At 36.2% G+C, this 14,379-nt stretch overlaps 1 protein-coding gene across 1 annotated transcript in view; it reads right to left on the reverse strand.

Moving 5' to 3' along the window:
• PKHD1 (PKHD1 ciliary IPT domain containing fibrocystin/polyductin) overlaps window positions 1-11,538 on the reverse strand; it is a 685,806-nt gene extending 674,268 nt beyond the window's left edge. Inside the window, exons 1-3 of the mRNA XM_044675345.1 lie at window positions 11,500-11,538; window positions 11,136-11,193; window positions 2,176-2,254 (exon numbers count right to left, since the gene is read on the reverse strand). Of these exons, the coding sequence (XP_044531280.1) occupies window positions 2,176-2,254; window positions 11,136-11,193; window positions 11,500-11,538 (176 nt within the window). The remainder of the gene's footprint in view (window positions 1-2,175; window positions 2,255-11,135; window positions 11,194-11,499) is intronic.
• Window positions 11,539-14,379: the final 2,841 nt, after the last annotated feature.

The raw sequence follows: 14,379 nt of genomic DNA on the forward strand, positions 1-14,379 counted from the left end.
TCTCTCTCTCTCTCTCTCTCTCTCTCTCTCTCTCTCTCTCTCTTGGTGTCTCAAGCTTTAGGGATTCCAAACTTACAGGATTTTCTACCTATAATGACTCCTACCTATAGCAGCAACATCAGGATAGGGGAGGAAAAAAAAGGAACCTCAAGAGCCCAGAAGGCACTAACAGGTTCTGGAAGCAGCCAGATGGTAGTCAACAGATGTGTTGAGCAAAGAAATAGTCCACTCTGAGCCCTTTACCTTAGAGACCAAAATGTATGTTTGTTTGCTTATTTGTGTGAACAGAACAATATAGGCATTGGTTACATCTGTGAAAAGACAGGTCCAAAAGATTAAGTGAAGGAGGTAGTTTGCAGTCATCTGAGGCTTATTCAAATCACTGTAGATATTAACCCAGTATCTCTTACTCTTTTTATTTACTTCAGAAGATGAATTCTAATCCATGCATAAAGTAATAACCCTTTTAAGATCATCCAAAGTGAGGGAAAAAAGTTTTACATTCTTTAGGAATGTGGGATAGAGCCACCTGATAAATTATGAATTATCATAAGAAATATCCATGTTCCTTTATTAGAGAGGAGCTTGGGGAAGCTTTGAAAAGGGGTAGAAACTGGAAGACATGGGTACAGCTCCTGTCCACACGTGTGCAGTTTAATCAAGTTGGTAGCTAAGGACTTGAGATATGATCTCGTGACTTGTCCAGATATAGCAGAGATGATAAGTTCTGTCTCCATAATGGAAATGAGATGGAACAGCTTGACCTCAGAGCACCAACTGGCAGCTTGAGTGGACAATGAATTCTTGACTACTCAGTGTATCTTAGTGTCAGTGTAAAGTATTGTTCCTATGTTTGAGGGCACTTTTACTTTACACAAGACTTGAATGAAGAAAGTACATTTGTATCTCAACATTTGAAAAGATCACATTCAAGATTTTGTTTTTTCACAAGTTGGCCATCTATAATTAAAAGGAACTTTTGGAGATTTGAGGAGCACTGCAGAAAATCATAGATAACATGTATATAATGAAAACTTTTTTTTAATTTACTAATTCATAAGTATATATTTACTGTATATTATTAATCTATTTTATCATTTAATACCACAAATATATATATTTATATAGAAAATTTTAATTTATCCATATAAACATATGATATATCTATTATCCATATTTATATAGATACATTTTATCATAAATGATTACATTTTGTTCAAAGTTTCAGTGTACTAAAGAACTACAAGCTACACCATCTCTTTGGGAGCATCTCTTTGTCTCTCTATCATCCAGTCATATTATTTTCACTAGTCACTTCTCAGTCACATAATTTTCCTGGTAGTGATTTTTGATTTTTTTGCTTTTTGTAGAAGAAAATCTGTAAAACAGAGGCTGAAGCTATATCAGATACTGGGTGGCCTTGAAGGGTATGTGTAATATTCAAGAAACTAATTTCTCTCATAGAAATTGCAATTTTTTGTGGATGCAATATGTTGTTTTGTCTATTAAGTAAACATGATCAAAATTATTAAAGATAACGGTTTGTTGTGGGTCTTAGAGTTATTCATGGTTTTTCACAGTCAGGTGAGGGCCTATACCTCAAACAGTTGTAAATACTGAGGGACTACTAATTTTGACATTTTAATGATTTCCAGAAAATATATAAACAACTGGAGGGCTTCCAGTTCCTATTCTCATTCAGCCTTCTCCCTCCCTGTCCTTCCTTTGAATCACTATAACAATATTTCTAAATGTGCAAATTAACAACAAGAAGAAACAAATTTATGGCCAAATTTCAGATTTATTCATTATTTTAAAGAGTTCGCTTCAGCTTGGGAATGGGGGTGGAGGGAAATAAAGGGACTAAGGGGGAAAAAAATCAACAGATACAATTACAGTGCAATTCACACTGAGCCCAGAGTGACTAGTTGCCAGTAAATAAATGGACCCGCTTAATCGACCAGTTGCAATTACATTAACAAAGTTTGCTGAAGCCCAACTCACTAGGGACCATAAACTGCAAAGAAGAAAATAGCAATTCTGTGCCAACTGCTTTCAATTTATTGCTGTCAGAGAAGCTGGTTGCAGAAAGCATATGTGTCCCCAGTTGAAAACAGAAACACACACACACACACACACACACACACACACACACACACACACATACACACCTACCTATCAATGTACTCAACATCATTATCAAAGGTTTCAGTCCTTCCAGTAATAATCCAGCCATGGACTTGTATTAAGTTTCCTAGTTGTAGGGGGGAAAAAAGGAAAACAATTGTTAAGCTAAAAGGTTAGACTTTAAGCAGTGGCCCTGCTCATCATTTCTTACTATATAGCAGTAATCCATCACAATCATGTATAGGTTAGTTTTAGAAAAACACGGAAAAGGTCTTCATGAAATTATGAAGTAAAATGAGCAGAAACAAGAGGACGTTATATACAGCAACAGAAATATTGTTTGAAGAATGACTTGTGAATGTCCACCTCCAGAGAAAGAACTAATGAATAGAAATACATGAGCTAGTTTTGTATATACATGCATATTTTTGTCAAATGATGTCTTCTCTAATGGAGGGGAAAGAGGGCGGGAGTTAACTGGGTGTTTAAATGTACAAACAAACAAAATGTGGTTGGGTTTTTCCCCCATGGTTACATGATTCTTGTTGTGTCTCTCCCCTCTTTCCTCCTCTCTCTCAAAGTTGACAAGCAATTCTACTGGGTTATACATATATTATCAATCAAAATCCATTTTCATATTATTAATTTTCATAAGTAATTTTAAAACCAAAAGCCCAAATCATATATCCAAATAAACAAGAGATAAATCACATGTTTTTCTCTGGATTTCTACTCCCATATTTCTTTTTCTAGATGTGGATAGCATTCTTTCTCATAAGTCTCATAGAATTGTCCTGGATTTGCTATTAGAAGCAAAGTCAATTACATTTGATCATCCTACAATGCTTCAGTTACTGTGTACAATGTTCTCCTGATTCTACTTATTTCACTCTGTTTCAGGTCTTGTAGGTCATTTCTGTTCTTATAGAAATCCATCAATTCATCATTCCTTATAGCATAATAGTATTCCATTACCATCTTTTATCACAATTTGTTCAGCTATTCCCCAATTGAGGAACATACCCCTATTTTCCAATTTTTTGTTATCACAAAAAGCACAGCTATAAATATTTTTGTACAAACAGATCCTTTCCCCTTTTTTAAATTCTCTTTGGGATACAAACCTAGTAGTGCTATTGCTGGATCAAAGGGTATACTTTCTTTTAAAGCCCGTTGGGGCATAATTCTAAATTGCCTTCCTGAATAGTTGGATCAATTCACAACTCTACCAGCAATGCATTAGTGTCCCAATTTTGTCACATCCCCTCCAACATTTATTATTTTCCTTTACTTTCATACTGGCCACTCTGCTGGGTGTGAGGTCGTGCATTTCTCTAATCAGGAAGGATTTAGAACATTTTTTAAAGCATCTGCCCATCTTTTATTCTTTTTGGTTTCTACCACTTAACTCCCCACCCTTGTTAACAACCATCTACTAACCTACTAGATACAACCTCTACCTCCTTTGATAATTCCATCCTCATGATTTCAGAAAAACCTAGGAATATTTGTATGAGTTAATACAAAGTGAAGTAAGCAGAATCAGGAGAACATTAAACAGTTATTGTAAGGATGATCAACTGTAAAACATTTTTGCTACTCTGGTAATATAGTGAACAATGACATTTCCAAAGGACTTATGATGAAAAATACCATTCACCAACAGAGAAAGACCTGATGAATTCTGAGTGCAGATTGAAACATTTTTTTCTCTTTATTTTTCTTTTTTTCCAACTTGGCTAATGTGTAGAAGTGTTATTTTAATAATTTCATATGTACAATGAGTATCATATTTCTTATCTTCTCAATGGGTTGGGGAAAGGGAGGAAGATAATGTGGAGCTGAAAATAGAAATTTTAATAAATACGTTAAAATAAATAGTTCTATTCCAGACTCATAATTTGCTCTACCTTATCTCTGGCAGCATTCTTCAGGATGTTAGTATCAATGTTTATAACCATTCAAACACCTTTCCCTCACAGTTTCTGGACCTTCTTGTTTCCAGTTACCATATTCACTACTCCCTCACCTATAAGTAGATAACCAACTTCTCCTTGCTTAGAACTTTCCTACCTCCAACATCCAGAATTCTGAGCCATATCACCATCTTTCCACCTCTCTCACTTTCTCATTCCTGTTATTCATTCTGCTTGCCCTCCTCAAAATCACTATTCTTGGGACTTCTATCTAGTCTACCAGACCACCAATACAATTCTGGCTTCACTTATTTTTCCACCAAATCTGGGCTCAGGTTAATTAGTTATTCTAACTATGACCTCATCAGAAACTCCTAAAATCTTTTGTGATCTAGTCTTTCTACCGCAGTCACATTACCAATTCCAAATTCCAACAATGGACTTCCCCATTCCTGCTCCAAAACATCCAAGTGTTCCTAGAGAGTCACCTGTCAACTGATTTCATTCTGCTGCCTCCATTATTCTGATTCCATCATGCTATCTCACTTTACTACAATGTAGCTTTAAAATTCTATTGCTTCTTTCCTACTGCCTTTCTTTTGCATTTCCATGAGGTTTGTTCCAAACTATTTCAACTCTCCTTAGCTTCTCAATTCCCAAGTTCTACTTTCCATTTCCCTTGCTTTCATCAAATGTCCTAGACTTCTACCTTACTAAAATCAAATAAATCTGCATGGGTCTCATGATGGCATAGATACGGAAGGTCATTCTGGAATGCCAAAGGATGTGGTTGGCTATAGATTTTTTAAAAAAAAGTACTGGGCAGCCTGAACCCCTCTGGTAAATAATTCCTAGCAACTCCAGAGTTAAAACTCAGTGCAATTCACCCAGATTTCTGGAAGATTCCATTTGTACAGAACTTAAGCCTTGTTTGTGGTCCTTACACTAGAATATCCCCATTATGTCTTTTCATTTTTCTCTTTGGTAATATGTTAGGTGGAGGCAGCTACGTGGCACAGTAGATAGAATGCCAGGCCCCAAATGAGGAAAAATCATCTTTCTGAGTTAAAACTGACCATAGACACTTACTAGCTGTGTGACCCAAGGCAAGTCATTTAACCCTGTTTGCCTCAGATTCCTTATCTCTGAAATGAAGTGGAGAAGGAAATGGCAAACCATTCAGAATTTGCCAAGAAAAACCTAAATGCAAAGAGTTAGGGGTGACTGAAAATGACTGAATAACAACAATATGCTCAGTGACACAATGGATAGAACACTGAGCCTGGCATCAGGAAGATCTTGTTTCAAATCCCATCTCAGACACATCATTTGTATAATTATAGACAAATTACTTAAATAGTTGTTGGCCTCAATTTCTCCTACTCAAAAATAGAAATAATAAGAGTACGTACCTTGCAGGGTTATTTATTATGAGGATCAAATGACATAACATTTGTAATTTAGCACAGTGTCTGGCACATAGTAAATGCTTAGAAACATTAGTTATTATTATTATTAATATACACATATCTACTTCATCTCTCTCACATGGAAAATGAATTAAATTACCTTTTAAAAAAAGCTATGGTCAGTGAGAGAGCAGGGGAGTAGGAGAACTCTTAGAGTATCTCTGGCTTTGATTCCAGCTCAGCCCTTGGGATTGTCCCTTTACTCTGATTATCTGACTACATCAACGTTTTATTCTTCTTTAACCTTGATTTCAAACTGAGTACATAAATGCTTAAGTCTATGAGCTTTGATATCATCCAGCTTGAAATTTCTCAACTTCCCTCCTCTTCACCTGTTCTTTGCCCCTTTTTGCACCACCTCCTTCTTCCCAGCCCTCTCAATGTCAGGTGTTCCTCCTCCCAGCCTTTCACATGTGCACTTAACTCCATCCTTTTCTAGATGTTTAATATACCGATTATCCATCTTTCTTCCAACTTCTATTTGTCTCTCTTAAATGAAACTTCTCCTTTCTCTGCAAGCACAGATTTAGATTGGAAGAGACTTTAGAATTCTTCAGGTGGAATTCTCTCTTTTTTTTAACAGAGGTTAAAAGAGATTAAGAGACTTGCCTGGGATCAGGAGTTAGTAAATGTCTAGGTAGCACTTAAACCCAGATCTTCCTGGCTCTGAGTCCAGCTCTCTATCTACTATACCATGCTGCCTTGCAGGCTTCTCGATCATATGCTGTTGTTGTTTAGTAGTTTTCATTCATGTCCAACCCTTTGTGACCCCATTTGAGGTTTTCTTGGCAAACGACTATGGTAGTTTTCCATTTCCTTCTCCAGCTCATTTTACAGCTGAGGAAACTGAAGCAAACAAGATTAAGTGACTTGCCCAAGGTCACATAACTATGAAGCATCTGAAGCCAGATTTGAACTCAGGAAGATGAGTCCTCCTGACTCCAGCCTGGTACTCTCTCTACTGCATTACCTAATGAGCTTAAAATTGGAGAAAGGAGGGCAGAGAGAAGACATATCATATTGTTTCTTTGTTTTTGATTCAATGCCAAGTTTCGGTGGGCAGGCAAAACTATGATTTAGAGCTTCTGGTATCTTCTTTGCTTTCAACCATCAGTGGCTGATTAATGGCTAAGTTAGACTGAGATGCCATAGGGCAATTAATTGTCACAGTGGAGAACTGTTAACCACACATTGAAGTACAAATGCTCATAAAAGTTCCTCTGGGCTGCTCCCATTTCCCAACCATACACACACACACACACACACACACACACACACACACACACACACACANTTTCCCAACCACACACACACACACACACACACACACACACACACACACACACACACACACACCTCCCTAGCTGCTAACTCTGGGCAAGCTTCCCAAATGAGATGAGTGTAATTGTCTGGAAAGAAATTGCTAAAATGCAGCCTTGTGGATCCCACCCAGGGGGACCTCTCCGACAGTGCCAACAAGCTGATCATTTACAGAGAAGGCTTAGGAAACCCCAGGGTGGAAGGGAGGGTGGTAGCAAGGAAGAGAGTTCAGACTTGGGTGGAAGAAATGCAATTGGCAGATCTGGGTATCAGCAGTCATCTTACTGTACCTCACACCCCAAAGGTGGCACATCCTTCACTCTTAGAAAGGCTTCAGTCATCTAAATTAGCATCATGTAACTAACTCCCTACAAGTTGAGATCTATGCTTCACAAAGCTAATATGAACTTTGTCTCTTTTAAAGAGCAGTCAATTATTGATAATGCACATGAATAAATGGAAAAGATGTATGGGTAATTCCAAAGAAAAAATAGTCCCAAAGTCATTTATATTTTTCATTAGTAAGAGGGCAGTATGGTATAATGGAAAAAGCATTGAATCTGGAGATGGAAAATCTGTCTTCAAATCCTGATTCTATTATGTATTATCTTTGTGACCTTGGGAAAGCATTCAGCCTGCTGGGCCTCAGTTTCCCCATCTTCAAAGTTAGAGAGTTGAATTAGGTCCTCAAAGGCCCCTTCTAGTCTTAAAATCCTATAATGCAACAAAAAGTAGCCAGGAAGTGAAGTGGTGGAGATCTGAAGACAGGAAGATTCATCTTTTTGAGTCCAAATCTGGCTTCAGACACTTACTAGCTGTGTAAACCTGAGCAGATCTTGTTTGCCTCAATTTCCTCTTCTATAAAATGAGTTGGAGAAGGAAATGGAAAGCCACTCCAGGATTTTTGCCAAGAAACCCCCAGAAAAGGGTCACAGAGTCAGATGTGACTGAACAACTGAACTACAGCAGTCAAAAAAACTATCAATCAATCATCTACTATTCAAGGCAATAATGATACAAAGACAAAACCCCAAACAATTCTTGCCCTCAAGGAGTTTCCATTCTACAATGCCTCTCTATTGCCTTTAATATAAAATACAAATTTCTTTCTTAGCAATTTAAATCCTATATACTTTGATTCCCATCTATCTTTCTGGATTGATTATATACTTGTTACTTTTCAAATAATCTATGTTCCAGCAAAAGTGTCCTATATATTGCTCTCCATACATTTCATTCCATCTCCTGACTCCATGCTTTTGTGTTGGCTGTCCCCTATGCCTGAATATTTCCCCTCTACGTCTTCATCTCTTAGAATCCTTAACTTTGGTCAAGGTTCAACAGAAGCACTACCTTCTGTTAGAGGTATTTCTTGATTCCCCTAGTTTAGTGAGGGGCAAGCTTTTTTTTATTTAAATATTTTATTTTTTTAGAAAAATTTTCCATGGTTACATGATTCCTGTTTTTACTTTCCCCTTCACCCCCCCTTCAACCCTCCCCATATCCAATGCGCAATGGGCAAACTTTTTAAAGAGGGGGCCAAAGGAAAGGAAATGCTCATCTGTCAGTCTGTTTCTAAGGCAACTCTTTTGAAGTTTCATTGTATTGTATCCTACTCATTGTATTTGTCAGATTAGGAATAATGTTTCACAGCTGGATAGAACATTTCAGGGGGCTGCATCTGGCCCAGGGGCTGTAGTTTGCCCATCACTGCCCTAGTTATTAGTGCTTCTCTTCTTTCTGAAATTACTTTAATTTTTAGGCATAGTTTGGATTTATTCTTCTGTATGCAGAAGATATCTACCACCACCACTACCACTCAAAAGAATGATCAAAGAATAATACATTTAGAACTGGAAGGGAACTCAGAGGTCATCTGATCTAACACTCTTATTTTTTGTTTCTGTTTGTTTGTTTTGAGACCAGAGCTCCCTCTTCACCCAGGCAGCAGTCGCTCAATGCCCAATGCCTGCAGATCATCACAGAAGTTTAGAATATTCCCTGGACCAGTTTGCCCCTGCTTGGACTCTGTTGCCCCCTCCACTGCCAGGGGCTCACTGTTGTTGTTTGTCCTTCATTTCAAAGAGGATCAATTGCTTCTTGGAGTGATGTCTTGATTTAAGCAAGAATTGGATTAAAGCGAGGCAGAGTCGTGCAAAGTTATCAAGCTCATTCTCTCTTCCAGAATCAGTAAAGTCTAGTGGTAAGATACAAGTCAGGACAACTGTGATGGCCAGGGGTACAGTGGATGACCTTGACTTTTTCATTGTCTGACCAACTCTACATTGCCTCACAACTCCTGCTTCAGCCACCTTCTTGGACTTTGGAATAAATTATTCTCATCCACCCAATCTGCCAGGGAAAGTCTTCACATGTTTTGGAAAGGCATCTTCCTCACTCACCCAGAGACTTGAGGCCTGTCAGTTATCCTCAACCTGCTTTAACCCATCTGCCAAATTGAACATGCTACAGCTTCTTAGATCCACAGGTGAATGAACACTGGCTGAAAGGTAAACACTAAAAGTAGATAAACAGTCCCAGAAAGGGCTTGGCAAGCCCTCACATTAATGGTACTAGTCCTCCCAGGAAACCCATACAAAGGCTCACAACCCTGACACTGAACTAATCAGCTTTAGCCATTCTATAGCTTAGCATCTAAAGCTCAAGTGATCCACCATCCTCAGCCTCTCCTAATATCATGGATTACAGGACCAAGTCAGGACTAAGCCTCTCATTTTGTAGATGAGGAAACAGATTCAAACTTCCCTGGTTTCAAAAGGCAGAAAGTGACAGAGCCAGAATTTGAATCAAAGTCTTCTGACTCCAAATACATATTTCTTCCCATTGTACTACACTACCCCTCTAATGAAAATACCTTGAGGACAGGGATGTTTCTTTTTGTTTTTGAATCCTCCTCATAGCATTGAACAAATATATATATATATATATATTATTGAGTGCATGGACAGTGAGGTGGCACAGTGGATAGAGTGCTAGGCTTAGAATCATGAAGACATCTTTGTGAGTTCAAAAGACCTCAGGCACTAGCTTTGTGACCCTGGGGAAGTCTCTTAACCCTGTTCACCTTAATCTCCTCATCTGTAAAATAAGCAGGAGAAGGAAATGGAAAACTAAACCAGTATCTTTACCAAGAAAACCCCAAAATGGAGTCACAAAGAGTTGGACACAACTGAAGTGACTGAATAACAGTGTTGAATATATATTGTATAATGACAAATAAGTAAATATAATAGAGACATAATAATGAATAGGAGGCAGCTAGGTGGCTCAGTGGATTGAGAGTCAGAGCTAGAGATGAGGGGTCCTGGGTTTAAATCTGGCCTCAGACACTTCCTAGTTGTGTGACCCTGGGCAAGTCACTTAACTCTGTTTCAGTTTCCTAATCCATAAAATAAGTTGGAGAAGGAAATGGCAAACCATTCTAATATCCTTATTAAGAAAACTTCAAATGAGAACACAAAGAATCAAATATAACTAATCGACTAAACAAGAAAAATGTAGTTGTTAAGGATAAGGGTGGTTGGCTAACAACTGGGGATGTAAGGAAACATCCAAAGTAGGAGGTGTTAACTCTGAAAGGAGCCAAGGGCTCCAAGAGGTAGAAATGAAGAGCGAGAATATTTCAGATATGATGTGGAGAATGAATTGTGTGAATGTCCACAAGCAAGAAATGAAATGCCTCACACAGACATGCCATTTTGACTAGACCATAGAGGATGTCTTCAACAGAAATAGGAAAGTTAGGAATAATGGTATGTTTCAGGGGTGATAGTCCTAACATATAGCTGATAGTCAACATCCATCTTCTGCTGTTGACTTTAATGATAATAAATTTAAAGGTTTTCATTCCTTGGCTGAATTACAGAGAAGACTGTATTGCCTTAATGCCGTTTAATTGCCTTTGTCTATGCTCAGTGAAAAGATATAGCAAAATATCCAGGGGAAAAAACTAAATCAGACTAAAGGCAAAAAGTTGTGGCTAGCAGCTAGCTACCCAGAGAAGAGGACAATTTTTTAAGCAACAAAAAGAATGATCAGTAGAGGAACAAAAGCAAAATCCATTCAAAAGGTATAAATATCATATCATTGATATGAATTATATAGCTTTAGAGCTGGAAGGGATTGTATTAATCATTTAGCCCAGTCCCCTCTTTTTTACAAATGAGGAAAGTAAGACACAGAAAAGTCAAATGACTCAACCAAGGGTACATAGTTAATAGAAGTTTGAGGCACAATTTTAATCCATATTTTTAAATTGCTGCCTTAATACAATACTGCTTACCTGGCACTCCAGATGGTGGGTTAACTTGGTAAACAATGGGTGTTTGTGCCTTGGAAAACTATAAGGAAACAAAGATTCATGTGAGTATTTTCACATGATTTGCCACTGGAATTCCTAGACTTCCTCAGTGAAATATTAATTGGTCTAGTTATAAATGTTTAACTTTTCTCAAAATGCTTTCACATCTATGATCTCATTTTATCCAAACAACATTCCTGTCTTGGAGGTAGGGTAAATATTAGCATCTGCCTCTTGAGAACAGAAAATGAGAAGTAAAGAGTCACATAGCTATTTAGAAGATAGACCCAGGTCTCCTGATCCTTAGCCCCATGCTCTTTTAACCATTTTTTAGCCATATCTTCACAAGAAGGGCCAGAAATCTTTCAGAGATGGTAAGCCACATCTTGATACCCACTGGTCATGGGTAGGTAGAAGGTGGTCACTGCCCAGGCAACCCTAAAAAGAATCTGTTCTGACTCAGTTCTCCCAAGGGGAGCTCTTAGGCAGAGAAATGGTTGATGATATCCTAGGACCAGTAGTGTCAAATTCAAATAGAAATATGGGTCACTAAACTGTTCATAAGGAACCCTATGAGCTCTTATTGATTTAGAAAATCACATATTAACCTTATCTACATTTTATTGCATTTTTACTTGTTTTGTTAATAATTTCCCAATTATATTTTAATCTAGTTCAGCCAAATCTCAAGAGTGTTCTGTGAACCACTTATTTGACTCCACTGATCTATTCAAACATTCTCATTTTAACCCTTGGAAAACCATGTTGAGACAGAATATCAAAATCTGTAGAATACTGTCAAAGCGGTACTGAGGGGATATTTTACTCTAAACACTTATATCAGTAAGTCTCTAAACACTTATATCAATAAAAGAAAGGAAGAGAAGATAAATGAATTGTTAAAAAAAAGCCTAGAAAAAGAACAAATCAAAAGTGGAAAATGGAAATTGTGAAAATCAAAGGAGAGAGAGATTATAAAATTAAAAATTAAAAAATGAAGAACTAATAAATAAAACTAAATAATTTTATGAAAAAATAGTTAAATGAACATTTGGCTTATTTGATTTTTTTTAAAAAGAAGAAAATCAAATTTACCAGTATCAAAAATGAAAAAGGAGAATGCTCCACTAATGCAAATGAAATTAAAGCAATGATTAGGAGCTATTTTGCCCAATTACATGCCAACAAAACTGACAATCTAAGTGAGACAGATGAATATTTACTAAAATATGTTTTAATTATTAAGATTAAGAGAAAAGCAAACAAAATGCTTAAATAATCTGAACAACCTAAAAGTGAGATCCTTAAGAAAAAAATCCCCAACATCAGAGGGAAGTCTATCCAACACTTAAAAATTAATTTATTCCATACTATCTAAATTATTTGAAAGTTAAGTAAAGAAGAAGGAGTCCTACTAAATTCCTTTTGTGTTACAAATATGATTTCAATACCTAAACCAGGAAGAGCAAAAAACAAACAAAGAAAATCACTTTAAAGGTGATGGAATGCTTTAGAGAATCCTAAGGAACCAACTAAAAAACTAATTGAAATAATTAACAACTTTTACAGAGTTACACAATAAATCATCAGAATTTCTGTATCTTGCCAACAAAATTCAGCAGGAAGAGATAAAAAGAGAAATTCATTGAAAATAACTATAGATAGTATAAAATACTTGGGAGTCAACTTGCCAGGACAGACCCAGGAACTATATGAACACAATTATAAAACACTTTTCACACAAAGACATATCTAAACAATTGGAGAAATATTAATTTCTCATTAGTAGGCCAAATCAATATATTAAAAATGGCAATCTCACCTAAATTAATATATTTATTCCATGTCAAATCAACAAAATCATAAAACACTATTTTTATAGAGCTTGAAAAAATAAAAACAAAATTTATCTGAACAACAAAAGGTTAAGCATATTAAGAGAATCAATGAAAAAATGAAGTCTAGCAATAATCATCAAAATAATTTGGTACTAACTAAGAAACAGAGTGGTTCATCAGTGGTTCATCAGGTAAATACACAATAGATAAAAATAAATGCAATATACAGAAATAAATGACCATGATAACCTATTGTTTAATAAATTCAAAGATCTGAACTTTGGGGCAAGAATTTACTATCTGGCAAAAAATAACGGGAAATCTGGGACGCTGACTGGCAGAAATTGTGCATGGAACATTAACTCATATTGAGGACCAAGATGAGTTCAAAATGAGTACAATATTTAGACATAAAAGCTTATATCATAAGCAATTAAGGGATCATGGAAAAAATACCCATCAGTACAATGGATAAAGAAAAATTTCATGACAAAACAAAATACAAAGAAAAAGAGGTAAAATTGATCATATTTTATTACATGGAATTAAAAAAATTTACAAAACAAAACCAGCACAGCCAAAATTAGAAAGAAAACAGGAAACTAGGTGGAAATTTTTTATAAGTTTCTCTGACAAAGACCTCATTATTTATAAAAATAAGAGCTATTCCGTAAATGATAATGGTCAAAGGATATGAACAGGCAATTTTCAAAAGAAGAAATAAAAACAATCAATAGTCATATTAAAAAAAAAACCCTAACTCAGTAATAATTAGAGAAATGCACATTAAAACAACTCTGAGGCATATCTATAAGACTGGCTAACACAACAGAAAAGGAAGATGATATATGCTGGTGAGGATATAGAAAAATAGAGACAATAATGCACTACTGACAGAGTTGCGAACTGTTCCAATCATCTGTATACAAGTTGGAACTATGTCCAAAAGACTATCAAATCATACATTTGACCCAGCAATACTATTACCAGATCTGTATCCCAAAAGATCAGAGCAAAAGAGAAAGAATTTATACATACAAAACTATTTGTAGTTGCTCTTTTTCGTGGTAGAAAGAATTGGAAACTGAAAGGATGTCCATCACTTGGGATATGACTGAACAAATTGTGTTATATGATTGTGATGGAATACCACTGTGCTATAAGAAATGAAGAGAGGAATGGGTTCAGAAAAAACCTGGGAAGACTCATATAAACTAATACAAAGAGAAATCAGCAGAATTAGAACATTGTTCACAATAACAGGTCACATAGCTAATACATATACATATGTGTTTATGTATATATGTGTATATATATATATATATATATATATGACTGGATTTGAACTCGAAACTTCTTGTCTCCAGGCCCTGCATTTTCTTCTCTGC

This window comes from Gracilinanus agilis, chromosome 4 (assembly GCF_016433145.1).
Source record: "Gracilinanus agilis isolate LMUSP501 chromosome 4, AgileGrace, whole genome shotgun sequence".
Lineage (NCBI taxonomy): Eukaryota > Metazoa > Chordata > Mammalia > Didelphimorphia > Didelphidae > Gracilinanus > Gracilinanus agilis.